General features: G+C 42.7%; 1 protein-coding gene across 36 annotated transcripts in view; it reads left to right on the plus strand.

The window, feature by feature from the left end:
- ANK3 (ankyrin 3) overlaps positions 1 to 19,950 on the plus strand; it is an 825,851-nt gene that overhangs the window by 509,826 nt on the left and 296,075 nt on the right. Inside the window, exon 1 of one of the 36 annotated variants that reach the window (XM_068258455.1) lies at positions 9,650 to 9,748. The exons of the other annotated variants lie outside the window; for them this stretch is intronic. Within the exon in view, the coding sequence (XP_068114556.1) occupies positions 9,668 to 9,748 (81 nt within the window). The 5' untranslated portion in view covers positions 9,650 to 9,667. Of the gene's footprint in view, positions 1 to 9,649; positions 9,749 to 19,950 lie in introns of those variants that run through there. 36 annotated transcript variants of the gene reach the window in all.

Raw genomic sequence — 19,950 nt, forward strand, 5'->3', positions numbered from 1 at the left:
CTGCTATGTGTGCACCTAGCCTGAAGCAGAGACGAGTGAAGTTATTGCTGCTTTCTTTGTCTCCTGTTTGAGAGATTAATCTGCACTTTTTGTCTTGGTAGCCCAAGATTTATCTAATACTGTGTAAGCCCAAGGTTTTATAAGGCGTGGGAGTTCTGGACAACTATACATTTAGAATGAAACTTCCTGCCTATACTCTGCTTTTCAAAAGGCTTTTTCTTTATTGCTAATTATGCTTTTGTTAAAGCTTTTTAGCCTACTTCCTGTCTTCTGTAAACACGGCTAGCACGGTGAAGACTCTTGCCTATTTTAATACCCTGTGCTATGAATATGGGTCTCTCCACCTTATCTTGGGACTCGGCAACTCTTTAACTGCTATCTACGCAGGATCTGGCCAAATTATTGGCCAGCAGAAGTCCCTCTGTTTGTTTAACCAGCATGTCTCTTTTGTTTTTGGCCTGCAATTCATTTTCAGCACCCGCTACCATTGGGTAGTCATTTCTTTAGGAAATTGTTGGGTCATATGGAATTCTGTGACCAGGGATGGGGGTTGTTGTTTAGGTTCAGATCTACTTTAAGAAGAGGTAAATAACACATTTAGATCTTCTACTTCATTGTGTGTATAGTGTATGCCTTCTATGCCAAATAGAAAGAGGCCATGAGACTGTTTGCAGACAAGGTCATTAGGCCCGGTCCACCCATGATGCCAGGTGAGGCAACTTCCTCAGGTGGCAGAAGTCCGGGGACAGCACCAGGCAGAAACAGGAAGTGAAGAGAGTGCCTGGCCAACCTTTACTGAGAGCAACTGTACCTGGCTAACCTATACTGGGGCCAACTGTACCTAGCTACAGATACTTGGGGGCACCTATACCTGGCTACCTACCTATACTGAGGGTGTTTTTTGGGGGGCTCACTGCAGCTATAACGTGCGATGCAAATTGTCTGGTGCTGTGCGATCATTCCAAATCCAACTCTGGAAGGCGAAAAGTCTAGAACCGGCCCTGAAGGTCATTATGTCAGTGCTGATTTATCAGTAAAACCTATAGATAACACTCTGAACTCTTCATTAGTCATAATGCTATTTTTAATACATAAACAACACATGCCATAAATATTGGACTTCATAAGAAGAGAAGAGCTTGCCACCTGGCTTCACATCACTGTGTTTTACTATATTTCACAATAATGTGACCAACCAGCTAAGTACAACCAGTAATCATTGCATGTGTTTATGGGAGTGCTGGATCATGTAATGTGCTCTGGATCCGCCATTTTTCAGAAATAACTGTTAGGCAGGGGTCAGTGATATGTATTGTTTTGGTTCTCTGTAATGGTGGCCATACATGGTACAATTCCAATCTTACCATTTCTATGTAATATAATGGAACTGCCTAAATTATCCGTACCCTTATACTACATAGAAATGGTAAGATTGGATGAAAAAATTGTACCATGTATGGCCACCATAACATTTTGCAGGAAATAAATGTCAGCACTTTGTAACTTACTAATAGTATTACGGTAATAACTGTCATTTTAGTTGTCTGCTTTGAGCAATCAGACAGTGTTCTGAGAGAAATATGGGTGCTGCCATTGCAGACCACCTAAACTATGTCCAAACGTTTTAGGCCAAGGGCCATATCACCATTCTTGAGAGTGTTAGGGGACCAAACTAGCGAAATTATACGCAATTTTTGCAGATTGCCAGTACACTATGCCTCTGCCATTTTGTCAAATAAGACATTTCCACAGGAAATAACCCGTATACCGTGTGCCGTTAGCACAGTGGCAGCTGCTAATCCAAGCTTTCTCAACCAGGGTTCCCTGGAATTCCAGGATTCCTTGAGGACTCTGCAGGGGTTCCTTGGCATTTTCCCCCATCGTGGAGGAAGTATAATAGAGCACATTATAATTGGGGGTACTGTAAAAAGCACTAAATTGGGGGTAAGAATAATAATGAGCGTAGTATAATGAGTGGCAGTGTAATGGGAGTTAGTGAAATTAACAGCCTCACCTACTTTTAAAGACCATGCCTCTGGAAAAATAAATGCAGGGGTTCTTCGAGATTAAAAATTTGTTTGCAGGGGTTCCTTGAGATCCAAAAGTTATTTGCAGGGTTCCTCCAAGGTAAAAAGGTTGAGAAAGGCTGTGCTAATCAGTGTCTGTTCCTGCTTCTGGCATAGTGGCGGCTGCTAATCAGTGGATGTTAATGCTGCTGGCATAGTGGCAGCTGCTAATCAGTGGATTTTACTGCTGCTGTCAGAAAAGGCTCGGCGGGCCACATTCGGCCCTGTGCGCACACACATGCGACTATAGTCGTTTGAAACGATCGTTCCCCGATCATTTCAAACGACGATCGTTTGAAAAAAAGCAGCCAACAACTATTAAGTCTAACGACGGACAAGCTAGATCGTTCAAAACGAACAATCTAGCTTGGCGGATTTTTCCTAACGACAATCGTTTGCAAAAGTAGTACATCGTTGGAAACGGTCGTTCGTACTAGGCTTGACATGCGCATTTCACTATTTCTCCATGGAACTTTTCATTTTTATGCGCAAGCGCAATAGTTGCTTTATGTGATGTAACGTTCGTTTTAACGATCAGATCGTTACACACCTTTTAAAACCAACTTTACTTAGGTTGTTCTTTCGTCAATTAAAAGTTTGTTCGTCGTTCATAACGAACGATCGTTGTCGCATGTATGTACGTAGCTTTAGGACCTGTTTGACCTAAATCATTGTAGCTGGTAGTCTGCCATGCAGGGCCTCTACTTTTTGTACTTTTTGAAAAACTGACCAAGACAAAGTTAGATATGCAGAAAAGGTGTTCAAACACCACTGAATTGAAGTACACAGGATCAGTAGGACAGCCTGGAAAAAAAGGACAGCAATAGCAGACTCCATATCCTGGACATACTGTATTTCTTTTAATGTGCTTACATGCACTAAAGGGTAGGTGCACTTTGTAACTTTCTGTTAGCAAGTACCACAATACTTTTTATTTATCTTATTGTTTTTATAAAGTGTTGCAATGTAATACTTACACTACTGTGTATTCTATACAATCTGGTCTGCATTTATACGTTTGTTTGTTTTTTACTGACAAGTATGACTATGAACCAAAACAGAATTCATTATAATATTTATTATAGTCTTTGCTTGAGTGTGTGTTTGCATGTGTGACAAAGAATGGAATCACCAAAAATAAAGAAAACACGATACAGCAAAATGCACACAAATGCACAGAAAGCATGTGGTGCAAGATGGCAAATATCACATTGCGTTTTGTGCTTGCAATTTCTTGTGTGTTTAATGACTTAGGGCTCAGCCTCACTATAAGCGGATTTCTGAGCACTTTTGGAAAATCGTTCCACTTTCATTAAAATCGCTGTAACAATCCCATAAAAATTGCCACAATCGCAGCAATTTTTACGCAATTTTTACCACGTTTTTAATGTAAGTGAATAAGAGTGATTGTACTGATGAGAAACTAAAGGCTTATAGTGTAGCTGAGCCCTGACTGTACAAGATTTTGATGAAGTTTCTTCTTCAGGCATGATATAGAAGTGAACAGTTCAGTGGTGGTTTAACAAGAGATCATGGGGCCCTATAGCAAAACTTTCAATGGGCCATTAGATGTAGGCACTTTTAAGCTATGCCACCTGTCCCTGCCCTATGGACGTAAGTTAATTGGGCAATTTACATTATTGTGCAACCAAAACTGCACATCGTTTTTGGGCACTAAGACAAAGTCATAGGGTGGAGAAACACAAGAATGTTAAGGTGAATACATTAAGTACTCACTGGGCCCCCCATACTCCAGGGTCCTATTGTAGCTGTTATGGCTATTGCTACGCCCCTGGTACAGTTGTGACCCAGTTCTGTATTATGCCTGACGAAGAAATGTAACGTTTTGAAAGCTTGCAAATAAATCTTGTACAATTATTCAATAAAGGTATCACCTAAACAACTTTTGTCATTATGCCTTCGGATTCTCATGCATGGCCAGTAGTATAACTATGCACTTGGTGAAGGCAATCCACCAGGCAGGTGGCTTGCTGATTTATCATAGGGGATTGGTGGAGGCGTTAGTTTCTCAGCAGTACAATTTCTCACTACCTCTGTTTCCAGTGAGTATAATTATTCCAAGTAGCCCTTGAACAATAATGTACATTTGCTGAACTGTTACTGATGCACCCATAGACAGTGTACTGAGCATAGATCCCAACTGCCCTTACTTTTAAACCAAATCTCTATCACTTTTTTCCCCTCATTCCTTTATTTAGATAACTTGTATGTACAGCTTCAAAATTATTTGATTGTTTTCAGTTGCTAATATTAAGGGACTGAAGTGATGATGCAGCTGGATAGTGTAATGGTTAAGACCAATATTTTTATCCCAGATCTCATGGTCACATGACTCCATCATAGTTTTCAGGAATTGGCTTTGCTATGCCCTCCACCCATAACACTTTCAAGAAGGGCAATTAAGCATTGTATACAGGCTAATCTGAAGTTGTTTGAAACGTCTGGCAAATGACAGATTTCACCAATCATGTGCAAAAATGTAACCAATCATGTGCAAAAATGTAACCCAATGACCGACATCGGGCATTTTGCAAGATCCATCTAGAGATCAACTCAGGTGACTGTTGGGCAGATATTGTGCAGTTGGCCATATTTGTATAATGTTGTATAAATGGGTGCATGTTGTGCATAGTGTTGTTTCCCATAATTTATTGCAGGATTTGTATCCGCTGTAACAAAGAAATGTTTTTTCTTTAAAGGTTATTATGCTGTTGCTTAGCTTTTAAAGCAGAAAGCTCTAAAAGATAAGCAAATTACCTTCCGAATGAGGTTATTTGTAATTCATTATCTAATAGTTTTTTCTGTTGTATTTTTCCTATTGCACCAAAATGAAACCTTTCTCGGTAATAACAGAAATAATAATAATAAACTGTTTCCCTGTAAAATGCAATCCTCAGTGAAACACTCAGGGATTTTGTTGGCAGTTCATGTCGGTTTGAAGAATGAAGAGAGATGGATTAGCAAAGGCTAAACTTGGCCATGTTGGTTCATTTTCTAATTCAGAGAGGATGCAGAACTATCTATAAAGCTAGAGTGGAATAAATTGCTTTAGTTAAGCTCCTGTATCATTCCCACAACCTTGACAATGTTTTATTTATGTGTTTGCTGAAATAGCTGCCTTTTAGTCCTCATCAGTAAATTGTGTCTCTTTAGCAGTTAAACCATTATTTTAACACTTTTTCTTAGTTTGAAAAACCACAAATGCTTGCAGAACATGCAGTATTAATGCCACCTGTCAGGTTGAAGTTTGCCCCTATGGGTGCCATAGGCCTCAATTCACTAAGCTTAATCAAACACTTTATCAAACGTTTGATAATTTACCTCATGGGTAAAATCCAATTTTGAATTCATATTGAGTTATTGAACGTTTTATCGATAAAACATTCAATAAACATAGAACACCTTAAAGAATTCAAAATTAGATTTTACCCATGAGGTAAATTATCAAACGTTTGATAAAGTGTTTGATAAAGCTTAGTGAATTGAGGCCTAAGCGAAGGTGAGCATTGTACGGACAAATCACTCTGGTATATCCTTATGCCATGTACTGCCCCTATGGGGAGGGGAGAAGGGATAGTTGTGTGGCTTCCAGCAGGCAGGATAGGTAGGACAACAATACTGTATACTCCACTATTGCTATCGTTATAAAGAGGAACTGTAGTGAAAATAACATAATGAATACAATTACTGTTCTGCAGCCAGTAGAAAACAAGCCTGGTCTCCCAGAATGCTCTGGGGGGAGAATTCTGCATAGACAAGCAGCCTAGGTTGAGCATCACTGGGAGGGTGAGGTTTTAGAAGTCCACATGCTCAGTTGGATTTTAAAGGAAGCCTTAGGCCAATATGAATAAGGGAAGTCCCACTAGAAATCGCAAATCTCAACAGAAATCGCTTGTGTTTTGTAGCAATTTTTGCAGCATTTTCCAGGGATTTTGAAGCTGTTTTTTAATGCAGTGCTAGCGATTTGTATAGCGATTGTGATCTTTAATCTCCGTTAATGCAAGGCTTTGTGGGTACAGCAAGTGGTGTTGAGTAGTAAAAACACAGTAAAATCACTCTGTACAGCGACTGAAAAGCGATTTTGCAATGACCGTATAGTTTGTATTGGAGGGCAAACGTTCCGGAAATGCTGCTGGCACAAGGATTGTGGCAAATTGTGCTCGCTACTGTGGGAATCCCCTCCATTGACTTTTATTGCTGGCGATTCCAAAATACTGCTGAAAGTGCTGTAGTGGAACCCCGGGCCTAACCTATTGGCTGCTGCTTTGGATCCATCATAATGGTTAAGAAATGTAACTGGTTGACTGGAAACTTCTTTAGGCTAGGTTTCCATTTGTGCGAAGAAGGGCCGATTCCTCGGCCACAAATTAGGATGGAATTTGGCAGCCTATAGAACGCTATGCAGAGCATCAAAATTTGTGGCTAGGGAAAAATCTGAGGCCCTGCAGCATAAATGCTCGCATCACCGGCCAAATCCCATATCCCTGCATATCACGGCTAGAGGGATTCGGCTGCGTGACACATCACAGCTGTGCCGGCATCGCGTCTTGCAAGACGCATGCCGTGCACAAGTGGAAACGGGGCCTTAGTCAGTCTACAGCAGGGGTGTCAAGCTGAAATACAAAGTGGGCCGAAATTGAACATTGTGACCAAGACGTCTGCCAACCTCAGTCTCTAGTGGCTACCCTCCCTTATAAAGTTTTCTAGTGTCTGGTGGCCCTCCTCCCTCCCCTATACAGTTTCCTGGTGTCTAATGCCTCCCCCTCCCCCATACTATTCCCGGCTGTCTAGTGACCACCTTCCCTGATAAAAGCTCCCTGGTTTCTAGTGATTTCTCCCCCCCATATAGCTTCCCTGGTGATCTAGGGCTTTACCACCCCAGTGGACTAGAGTGGGCCAAACATAATGTAAAGTGGGGAAACCACTTGGGGGCCAAATGTGATTGCTCTGAGGGCCAGATTTTGCCCACGGACCGGAGTTTGACATGTACGGTCTACAGAGTGTCCAATTCTGGAAGTTATCATTTTCTAAAGAAACAAAATAGAGATGTAACATACCAAGTTACTTGTTATACTGCATGGGTGACTCTTATACATTTGAATCCTTTATGAACATGTTTGCCTTTTATGAAGGTTATTTTTTCTTTTCAAAAAAGTCATAATCAGATGCACACAATTTACCACATTTGCTAAAATGTTTACATTTATGACATTGCATAGACTGCTACTGATTGCACAGCTGCCCATTTATACGGTTTTGTGCAGTAAATAACTGACTAAATTGAGTATTTTTATTGAAGAGCAGAAATTGCCCCGTGTTCCATGTTACAGACGTGCCTTCTTTGAAATGTTTGGATAATTACAATAATAGCTGTAATTAATTCATTAACTGGTTTAGTTGTTTTGTTAAACTAACAATTATCACAGAATGTTGTCCGTTGTGACGTTCAAATTTTTACGTGATGTTTTATAGTGATTCTTTAGTCGGCTTTGCTGCCTCTTAGGCCTTGAGTTAGATTTAATTCTAAAGCTTGTATTTTAAGACTCCACACTGATAAGTGAATACCAGCAGTGAAAAGAGCAGAATGGCGGAGAAGATACCCTTTTGTCTGCCCCGTAGTATGGCTGATTTTTATGGCCTGTATGGGTTAAGATGGGGCCTGGTTCAATCACTAGTGACTGTGTGACTCTCAAAGTAGGAGAAACTGTATGGCCAGACTATTTCCCCCAGCAATACAGTAGAAAATACGTGATTGATGGTTTTTGAAAAGGGTGGGAACAGAGGCAGCGACAAGGGTGGGCAATTGAAATAGTTTGCACATTTGTTTCTTTAACTGCATCGTTCAATGCCCAGTTTTGTACGCAAGAAATGGGCAAAGTTTGTGTCGACACTATTCTGGCGCAGCGTGCTGCAGACCTACAGTTCACAGGAAGCAGGAATTTGAAGACACCCCCCCTTCCCACCACCACCATCACAGGATGCTAGCAAAATCCATGTCTCAGGTCTTGCATTTGTATACGTAGATTAAGGTTTGGTTCTTACTATGTCCACTGGCTTGCATTGTGATTGACTGGATAGCGGACAGAAGGTGGTCATATTGAGGACTACTGTGATTTCCTACCAGCCATTTCACATTGATCCGTTCTGTGTTCGTTCACTGTGGTAAAGTCCTTCTGCACGCATTGCAGGCATATGAAACGAGGGTGTGTAATAGGTGCACTAAAGTGAGAAGCATGTAGTAAAAGCACATGAAATGAGGCACTGTAAAAATAAAACTAGTAGGTTTAAAGGTGTGCCTTACAGCCCCATTCACTTTTAGCTGTCTTGAAAAAGCACAAAGGCATTTGCGAAACAAATGCACCTTGACCTTTACTCCTGACATCCTTTGCAACCTCCACCCAGGTAGTCTGTAGGTATCGTATGCTTGCAAATGGTGACATTTTGTGGATTCAATATTCTTCTAGAAGTATGCTCTATCCACACTGCTGCACACGGGATTATTGTGAAGATATTTTCTTGGCCTTTAAAGGGATACTGTAGGGGGGTCGGGGGAAAATGAGTTGAACTTACCCGGGGCTTCTAATGGTCCCCGCAGGTATTCTGTGCCCGAGCAGCCACTCACCGATGCTCAGGCCCCGCCTCCGGTTCACTTCTGGAATTTCAGACTTTTAAGTCTGAAAACCACTGCGCCTGCGTTTCTGTGTGCTCGCTTCCCCTGATGTCACCAAGAGCACATGGTGCAGACACAGACCATACTGGGCCTGCGCAGTACACTCCTGGTGCCATCAGCAGGAGTGAGGACACTGCAACGCAGGCGCAGTGGTTTTCAGACTTTAAAGTCTGAAATTCCAGAAGTGAACCGGAGGCGGGGCCGGAGCATTGGGGAGTGGCTGCGTGGGCACAGGATGTCTGTGGGGGACCATTAGAAGCCCCAGGTAACTTCAACTCATTTCCCCCCGACCCCCATACAGTATACCTTTAAATCACCCATTTATATCAATGAGCTACCCCTGTTTTTTTTATTGGGGTTCTTGGTTTGTGTGGACTGTACTTTTCAGGCTCCTAGTCTAGGTCCACACACCATGTTCTATGGCTCACAGCCAAATACTAATCTAAATAATTGCATAGCTAGGCTTTATGGCTTCAGTCTAAAATACATTGCCCTGCAGCAACCAATCAGAAATCCTCTTTCCTCAATGATCTGATTTATCTGACTGAAGAAAGTTGATGTGGCTGGGCTGTACACCAGGGATGTTTATATGATGTTACAATATGTCCTTCTTCAAATATAACAGATAACAAACAGTCCAGTAGTAACTGAAGATAAATCATGGTTTGTTGTTGTAAAGATAAATATTGTGTTTATTGGAGTGAGTTAGCCTGTCCGCTTTGTCCATGAATTGTTTGTGGTGTTTGTAGAACCTCTAGCAGCTTCTGTCTGTGCTGAGCAAGACTATGCATTGGCCCGTGTCCTGAAACAGGATGCAGCCAATGCTGAACACAAGCTTTTTGAACAATTGCTTTATTTAGATGACCTGGATTTGTTACCTCAGAGCTTGATGTGTGTGAGAGCACAGTTTATGTTTACCATCAGCTATTGGAAGGCAGCAATGACACAAGACAGAAATAAGTGGCAAGCAGACCAGGATGTGAAAGTGAGGGTGAGATCCCATCTCATTTACACTTGTCCTAACACTATATGCCAGAAATGTGTTTTACAGTGGAAAAGCACACAGACAGTGCCATGTTTTCAGCAATTACAGCAGAATTGTCTTACCTTATCTGGCATATCTGCCTTTTTAGAGTGGGATAGAACTTTAAACTGTGTATATTCCTACTTTTTATAACCCATTCAATTTCCATATTTGCTTTTGTGCACAGGTGATATTGTATGTTTACAAATTACAAGCTCCCAAAGTTGCTCTGAAACACGCCATTGCATTTAATTGCATAACTGCTGTATTTATATATTCAAATCTATCTAGTGATCATTTCTCACCTCTCTCTGCTTCTCAGCTCAGAGCAGATCAGTTTCAACACACTGCTGGCTGTTTACTAATTGTAGTTGACAAGGGATTGTAAACAAAAGATAAAATTCTCACCTCTTCAGAAGCTGCCCACTGAAGCAAAGAGCTTTCCACTGAAGAACAAAGTGCTGTGTTTAACTGTTTTAATGGTTTTCTGTTACAGTATTTTTTGTAGTAGTATATTTTATGCAGTAAATAATATTTTAGAGCGAAGAGGAAATGCTGAGTTTCATACCACTTTAATAAACATCTTCTGTGTGATGGACATGAGCTTGACTCAGCACCTGAACAGAAAGTGGTACCGTTCTCTGCAGATTAAATTGCTAGAATGTGTGCGTAAGGACGTTTGGTGTGTCATTCACCAGTGTACTGCAGTCCTGGTTGCATGTAGGTATGTTTCCCGTATGAATACTGTGACCGAGAAGGGCCTTTCTATAGTGGAACGCAGCGTGACCAAGCATCCTGTAGGACGCGAAACGTCCGTCGCTAGGCCCACGTTTGTCCCTCACTCCCACCTCCACATGTAACTAGCCTGCACAGGAAACTCAAGGTAGATATATATGGATTGTATCATTCACTTTACCACAATTGTTGATGTTCACTTGCAATAAACCATAAGGTTGGATGGAAGATGCACGCCTTCTGTTCTCTATGATAATGCATTATGGCCCCACTCCTGCATGAAGAGGAGCAGGGTCACGAGCATGGGATATGATAGGAGGTTGTTGGATTCCCTTGGGAGATCCGTGCTTGGCAATGGAGGATGGCATGGGTAGCCTCTGGAAGATCCTTAGGTAAGTATTTAACATTTGACCCAAAGTTCACCTTGGGTACTTTTTAAGAAAGCAAACTCGCCTTTAGCATAGGTGTTTCTTTTTTTGTTTTATTTTTTTTTAGTAAGAGAGCTCTTTAGTCTTTATGATCACGTTATAATATCCTAGTGGTTCTGGGTCACCATGAGCTTTCTGGGCACTCTATAACATTGTACAATAATGTGATTTTTTTATTTTTTATTTTGCTAGATGCAATCCTAATAGAATCAGCACCCAAGCATTGCGTTTCTAGAGCAGAGCGTAGTCGTGCCATGGAGTAACGTGCTCCCCTCTCCCTTTAGAAGCTCAGCGACAGCAATTACATTCCTGGAATGAACAGGATCAGTGGATCTCTTGTGCTGGAATGTAAAGGAGCTTGGAGGCAGTTCATTGCAGCACGGGACCGTCATACAAACTGTTGGCCTTCAGTCTATTTTTGTCTGTAGGAAGTTATGTATACACAGAGCTGTGAGACTTGTGCACTAATATCTCTGCACACTACACGTAAATTAGGGTACTTTAAGTTGTGAAAGACAGAATATTACTCACTGTAGGACTTCACAGCTAAACCGTTTTATATACGTGAAAGCCGAGAGGGACCGTATGTTCTGCCTGTAGGCACAAAGTAAAATGGTGAGGAAAGGAGGGCTGGGGGATATATTTTTTAAAACCTATGCAAGCTGTCTCCTGAGGGTCTGCAGTGTAGTCTATATCAGCTGATAAGTTTCCTTTCACCCTTTCAGTGGACTTTTGCCCAGGCTCCCTCAGCTTTCCTTATCAACTAAAGAGAACTCCAGGGAGCACCAAATGATAACCGGTTTCTGCTGTGAACATTAGAAGATTCACCATTCCCAACTTCAGAAGATTTGCCCTTCTGGTTGTCCTATGCCATGCATTAGTCAAGGTTATATGTCTTTTGCTATGGTTTTAACAGATTTTTGTCCACCCCCAGTGATGTGCTGCATGTCTGTCTTGCCCCTAGCAACATGTTATTTAGCTCTTCATCTAAGATAGGAATGTTTCAGGGGAGACAGTGCGCCCCATATTCCATTATTGTCTCCCCTTTCTTCTTAATACAAGTGTGTAGGATGAAATGGTAAGAAAGCTTTGTTTTAGTATTGTAGCAGATGGAAATTATGGTAACTGCAGATAATTTAATAAAATGTTGTACATAGTTTTTTGAAGCGGTTTATTTCACTGCAAAAAAAGGCTCCTTGAAGAACTTTATTCCCTTTGTCTAGTGGTGCTTTTATATTATTTTATTTCTGCTTCCTTGTTGTACACTAGAGCATGTGATGGAGGAGAAGCCCCAGGTTGTTTGGCCTATCCAGCGGTGGGTTTGTTAAAGCCACATTTAGAACTCTTTATCCCTCCTTGGGTTATGTTCACACTAGGGCTTTGCGTCGGATAATATATAGTCACATTGCTAACATGATGCAATGATATTGTAATGGTACATTGGCTATGTGAAGCTGGTGTCCCGACAATCAGCACAAATAAAAATTCCATCACGTTTGGTTAGTGCTACGTTTGTGGCCATTTGTGCTGCAAAAATTAAGATTTGTGCTGCTTTTATTTTGAAGATAATAGCACTTATTATTTCCAAAACCATACCATCGCCCAGCCCCCATACAACAACCTACAGATATGAAACTGGTATGGGTGGGTAGTGCTGTGCATGTGCTCATTTGTGCTGCAAAAATAATCTTCTCCCCTCTCGCTGAGTGACATCACATCTGCACTGCTCGTTGGACCACTGCCCCCCCCCCCCCCAATTAATTGCAAAAGAACATGTCATTAGCAGAGCAGGATCATCCACCAAGCAACCTAGATATTTGCCTGGGGCCTAGTTGGTGTCAAGGGCCCACCCGCCTCCTTCTCTGTCATCTCTCCACTTCAGCTTACCAAAAGGGCAACAAGGATGCGCCATATCTACTACCTTGCCTAGGGCCCCATTACATCTTAATCCATCTTTTGTCATTAGCCTTCAGGCTAACTACGCGTTTCTAACTACGCGTCTGTGCTGCCTGCAGCAATGTTGTCCGATGGATCAGGTCCTAATCACTCCATCTAGTGTGTGTACGGGCCCTTAGGCTGGATTCACACTGTGCACATTGCATAATACACGCTTTATAATGCATGTGAACTGCAATGGTCATAACGTGCGTCGTAACACACATTCAAAGCCTGGCCAATGTCTAAGGCATTAGACATTCATGTATGTTAGCCAATAACTTACTGCACACAGCGAGCTGGGATAGCGCAATCTGTTACACACATAGATGTGAATAGGCCTATAGAATGTTAAGGTCAGTAAGGTCACAGGCAGCAGAATTATTCTGCAATACAAAGGATTAGTGGGAATTTAGCCTGGCTAACTTCTGAAGGTTCTATTTCCGGAGGGAAAAAAGCTTTGATTATTTTATGGTCGTGTTGAGCAGAAAATTTGTCAAATAATCAAAGGAATTGGAGCTGGCTGCAGGCAAATCAGATGTGTGAATTTGCATCCATTTCCATGTCATCTTCAGCAGAAATTAGCATATTTACATGTATTGTTTGGTTATACTTTCTAGGATTCGTGCTGTTTACTTGCCGTGTACACATGCATTATATACACATATATGGTACATTATAGGTCTGGAATTTGCTGTTTTCTGAAACAAGTCCTATTCCCATTTGTGGAGTTGCTGTTATATACTGTAGATAGTTTCGTTGGAAAAAAGACATGCATGTAATAAAGAAAAGGAGCATTTAAGGCCCCATTCACACTTAGAAGCGCAAAACGCTGGCGATTCTTTCCAGCGTTTTCAGGAGTGATTTTTCCGCGATTTTACTTGGAAAAATCACTGGACAGTGAAGCGATTTCTCCGCGATCGTGTTTAGTGCTTCTATAGCACTGAAACGCGATCGCCGGGAAATGGTGCAGGCTACGCGTTTGCGTTTCGCAATTTGCGGCAATTAGCGCAAATTGCCCAAGGGCCCATAGGGTTTTATTATCCTAGCGCTTTCAAAAGTGCTAGCGTTTGAGCGTATTTATTTATAAATGATTTAGTCAGTGTTTACCCATTTTAAAATCTTTCCTCACCCCGATTTATATTCTGAAATTTATCAACATCATCTTTTGTACTGGCAGGTGATCTCTGCAGAATGTTTGTTTACTGAGAGTTCTAAAGCCAGTAAAAAATATACCTGCTCTACCAGAACGAGACGGCTAATTTTGGCACAATGCTGCGCCGATGATTTCGGCGCTGCCATAGGCTGTAATGCAAATTACGGCAATAGCGGCGCTCAGTGACTAATTTATGTGCTGACAAAATCTGGAGCTCAAATTAGCAAAAAAAAATGAGGTAATTCGGACGCTGACAATAGCTGTAGCCTGAATTACACGTCCTTTCGCGTTGCTACAACTCGATGAGGTAAAAGTGTGCAGGGCAGGCAGCAGTTTGGCTAGAGCAGAATGAACCATTTTTCACTCTGCACCCATATTTGCCTGTGCCATTTTTTAATGTAGGCTCCCAGAATGCTCGGGGATGTGGAGCAAGTATTCCACATACCTAATCAGCCTAGGCTAAATATCACTGGGAGGGCGGGACTAATTAGCAATATACTGTACAGCAATATATAGCTATAGAATGCTGATGCTGAAACCAGGATAATTGACCACTTAAGGACCAGGCCATTTATCCCAGATCTGTGCTGCGTGGGCTCTCCAGCCCACAGCACAGATCAGGAATCAGCCAGAGCGATCAGATTTCCCCCTTCTTTCCCCACTAGGGGGGTCTGATCGCCGCCAGCTATTTTCGCCTTGCGGGGGGGCACCTCAAAGTCCCCCTCCGCATCGATTTTTGGCCTCCCTGTCCTTCCCTCCCTCCCCTCCTTTCCCTGGGCGGCGCAGGACGTAGATCCGTCCTGCAACACCTCTAATAGGCTTCATATGCTTCCAATCAAAGGCCGGGGATCGCCGATCTCCTTTACGGCGCTGCTGCGCAGCAGCGCCGTATGATGTAAACAGCGGGGATTTCTTCCCCGCGTGTTTACATTAGCCTGCGAGCCGCGATCGGAGGCTCGCAGGCTGTTCACAGAGACACCCTTCATGAACTGACATGGAAAGGCCGCTCGAACGAGCAGCCGTTTCCATGGGAAACCACTTGCGACCTGCTGACGCCTATCGGCGTGACTATCCTGAATAATTCACTGCATTCTGTTATATGCCACTACAGTGCCTCTTTAACCATCTCCATTGATACATGAATTTGTGTTCCGGATCTTTACTGTGGTCTGTAGATATATTGATCGGTTTTATTGTCCCCTCACAATTCCTAATGCTTGGATACTTATAAATGTGTATATTCATTCTGCGTAGAATGAGATTAGTCTGTTTGAATAAGCACTTAGTGGATCCGCCTGTAAATATTCCTCTTTCAGCTGTTATCTCTCCTCCTGATTTATGTGTTCATTAGTGTGTGTAATACGTCCTGCAGAGGACTTTACACTGGTTGCTGTTATCCCGGTGGGAAGCTGCTTCTGTTATGCTGCAGCAACACTGCAGCAAATTAGAAGGTTTTTGTTTTGTTTTTTTTTGGTAATGCACTTTGTGAATAGACATTGGTCTATGGGTCTTCGGTCCAAGATTCTCCATGTTTCAAGCTACGTACACACACAAGATCTAACTCTGCCGAGGGGGCCAATAAAGACCGGCTCAGGCAAGAATCGAATGTGCACCTAGTGTGTGTACAGCATCTGGCCGACATTGTTTCAAGATCAGTCATGCCAAATCTTTAGCGACGCCCGAGCTTCCGCTGACCACATTGTTCTTCCCACTCACCCCACCTGAGGAGGAGCGCTGTATAAACAGGGCTGGCGATTTGGGTGTAGCCGGCGCCTCCACAGGCTGTAATAGGAAATACGGCAATAGCATCGCTTAGCGAGTAATCTGGGCACCATCAAGACGGAGCACAAATTACAATAAAACACTAATTCCTCCGCCAGCAATAGCTGGAAGACAAATTACTTCTTTCCCCACTATCCATGGCGACCTGGAGGGGGAATAGTAATTGGCGTAACCGGTAGTTGCAAGAACAGGGTGAGTCGTTTTTCAGCTTTACACTGCTCCTAACTTTCTCGGCGGATTCATTCTATGTACACCCAGAATAAGCTGAGTGCTACCATGGTTGAGGTGAGCCAGTGAGAAAGTCCATAGGGAAATTCCGCTAACATGATTGGCTGAAAACCACCCTCTGCTAGGTTTCCAATAAGTTTATAGAAATAATATACCTATGCTATTCAGCGAATTACAATGCTTCAAGCTGTAGACGTTGCTGTGAATGGAGAACTCCAGTTTCGGAAGCATCTGTTGTGCGCTGCTGGATGACTCTCTGCCTCCCTCCATAGCAATAAACGTGTTGCTAGCCTGCAGGAACTCAGCCATGAACTGTTGCCTGAGGGACCGATCCCTGTCAGGTGACAGAAATTGAAGGTGTATAGTAGTTAGCTTTAGTTGTGACTGTAGGTGTAGAAAACTGCAGTCAAACATGCATAAGGAATGTCAGTTATAGGGTGCATGCTGCAGCAATCTCATGTCTTAAGGGGCCCATACACTGCTCGATTTCAGCAATTGATCGATGCACAATTAGCTGATCGATCGATTTGTGTCCGATTGCGATCAATTTGATCTATCTGATAGGATGGAAAATCTAGGTCGATCGGCTGCTGGCAGCAGATCGATGGCCCACAGAGTTGCATTGGATCTAATGATGCAATAATGCATTTAGATCGATTTTCAATAGATTTCCAGTAGAGTAAATCTGTTCCTAGTGTGTGGCACACATCAGATAGATTCCTGTCAGATTCGACCTGACAGGCATCTGACAGAAATCTATCTGATGGTCGAATCTGTTGCAAATCTATCAGTGTGTGGCCACCTTTAGCGTTTCCTATACTGACGATGCGACAACGCAAGAGGAAGTGGTCAGGCATTGTGGGAAACCTTGCCTGATCCCTTTTGTAGCTCTGATAATATCCTGGCGATTATGGTGTCGTTTGTCCTTTCTCCATAGTAGGCACAGGAGGTCTCAAGGTGGCTAAAGTGTTTAGTTCTCTTAACTTGGAGCACTAGATTAATATATATGGGCTATCGTTGTCGCTGATGGTAAGTAGATCCGCCTGGTAGATCGCCAGCTGATGTACACTCGCTTGAGGCGGTTGTTACCAGACGACTTAAATCAGGCTTGTGTACGGGTGTTAAAGGGACCCTGAGCAGTAGTCCATGAGGCCCCCCGGCATCCTCTTAGTCCCTTCCGCGGTCCCGCTGGTGGCTCCAGCAAGTGGCACCAACACACTGGTCACCGTAACAGTCCTGCGTATGCACTGTTCTCTAAAGACAGAACCGTGCATGTGCAGGACTCTGCGAAGTCTGTGGATTACTGGAGCCGCCAGCAGGACCGTGGAAGGGACCAAGAGGATGCCGGGGGACCTTGTGGGCTACGGGGGGCTGGAGGAAGCCCCAGGGAAGTCTGGATTTCATTTTTTCATTACTGCTCGGGGTCCCTAAATGCCTAATAATGAGTATTCCTGTGTGTAATAATGCTAGTCAAATTGTATCTGAGTGTCCCATCACCTGTTAGGACATCGGTTGTTCACAGTAGTGCGTTGTGTTGCAGCATAATGGCCACTTTGTAACACCACTTGCGACGTTCAGTGTGGTGAGTGCATTGCGGTATAACGGCATGCGGCCTTGTAACACACAGCATGCAATGCATTACTGCAAAACAGTGACAGTGAAGCATACTTTTCATCGACTGCTTCACTGTATGCGACACAATGTACAAATAACGTGTAATGCTGCTCTCCCGTTGCGCTTCTCCTGTTACACTGTGCTATGTGAACCTAGCCATGTTGTTAAGGGTAGTTGTGGGTGAAGTGCGATTCCCTACAAAGGAAAAAACACAGAGACAACGGGAGCCCAGATGGTGCAGTACGTCACGGTAGATAAATATAGTTAGTGATCTGAAGTAATAATACTCACAAAGGCGGGTTGCAGAACGGCAACTGACCACTTGAGACAGGTGGAGATGCACAAACCCGACTCCACTCGGGGTACCAGGAGAACCTGGTGCTGGTCGCTCTTAAGAAAAAAGCACCTACACTCTGATGAGGGGAATCAGGAGTGAAGGTGCCCCCCTCTGACTAGAGTGGTAAGGTACAAGTCCAGGAAAAGAAGCACCCAAGATAATAAAATATATTAAAAACAACTAAAAGTAGAAAAAAATGATGTGGCTTACCTCAATGACGACAAATTCATAAATTATGTATTATTTATTAATATAAAGCACAGGCAATGCATTTCGTGGGAACTCACCCACTTCCTCAGGCCAAATAAAGTGACACTAAATGCCGGTAGCCGGGTTTGGACAACCCCATCTTTCCCTGTATTCAAGAAGGAGGCACTCCACAGGCTTGAACTTGCGTTCAGTTTATTGCATGTCGTTACACTACATGTTTCGGGCTCCGCCCTTCATCAGGTGCCCGAAACATGTAGTGTAACGACATGCAATAAACTGAACGCAAGTTCAAGCCTGTGGAGTGCCTCCTTTTTCTTGAATACAGGCATCACTTTGTGGAGCAGGGGTGATGTACCTGTATGGAGGAGTGCACCAGCACTAGCTCTCCTTGCCCAGGATCGAGCCGCTGAGTTGGGTTCAATCGTTTACTGTATCCCATCTTTCCCTGTACATGTTGCTAAGGGCATCTTAGCTGTGTGCTATTATTTGAAAATGAGACAATTCATCTATAAAGAGTATATTACTGAATATATAACTTATAAAATTCTGACATTTATATTGACTAGTCTAATGAATAGTAACACTCGTGTCACGTTGTGTGAGAGGAGTGTGTTCCTGGAAGGTCTGTATACACTGCATTCTGCCTGTCTCTCCCATTGATAATAAAGACCTCCGTCAGCTGCTGTAGAACGCTCAGCACATTCAGATGGGTTAATTATCAGAGAACCGAAGTGCTTTCAAAGGCAATAACAGGCCATTGCAATTGTCCTAGATTTCAGTAACTCCCCAGATGATTGTTGTGACACTAAATATCACTTTGAAACACACTCCTATTTATGCAGCATCCAGTGTACACTTGGACAGAGTTTACTGCTGTGAATGGATTGTAAGGGCCGAAATATTCAGTCATCTATGTTTGTGTATTTCAATAGAAGGTTTGTGCAAGCAAAATAATCTTTAAGTCAATTGTAAATATATATCTTTTCCTTTCTACTTCCTAACTAGTTTTGTAGACAACCATTTCTACCTTTTTGTTTCTCTTTTTTTTGTTATAATCATGTATTGATAAAGATACATAGCAGTAGAACAGTGAGACAGGCATTAGTAAATCAACATAAAGCTGGCCATACACATATAGATTTCCACCCAGTGTTCCAAAACTATCAATTCCTTTCTAAACGGAATCTATTTAAGACGACTATAGCAAGAGGTATATGGAGGCTGCCATATGTATTTCCTTTTAAACAATACCAGTTGCCTGGCAGCCCTGCTGATCTATCTCGCTGCATTAGTGTCTGAATAGCACACCAGGAACAAGCATGCAGCAGATCAGGTGTTTCTGACATTATTGTCAGATCTGACAATAATGTCAGAAACACCTGATCTGCTGCATGCTTGTATAGGGTCATTGGCTAAACGTATTAGTGGCAGAGGATTAGCAGGACGGCCAGGCAACTGGTAAAAAGTTGTGCTTAGGGAATCAATTCCTACCACACACAGCACATCAAAATCAATTGAACCGCAGTGTTGTACTGTTTGATGCAGTGCAATGCTATGGGCTGTCGATCGACCACAGCAAATCTACTTAGCTTTTCCATTGTGTCCGATCATTATTTTAGATCAATTTCGGATCAAAATTCAATCAATCTGACATTTTGGGTAATCTTACCAGCAGATGAATTGAATCTGCAGGGAATCGAATGGGTAAATTAATGTGTATGGGCAGCTTAAAGAGGAAATGTAA

Source organism: Hyperolius riggenbachi, chromosome 10 (assembly GCF_040937935.1).
Source record: "Hyperolius riggenbachi isolate aHypRig1 chromosome 10, aHypRig1.pri, whole genome shotgun sequence".
In the NCBI taxonomy this organism is placed as follows: domain Eukaryota; kingdom Metazoa; phylum Chordata; class Amphibia; order Anura; family Hyperoliidae; genus Hyperolius; species Hyperolius riggenbachi.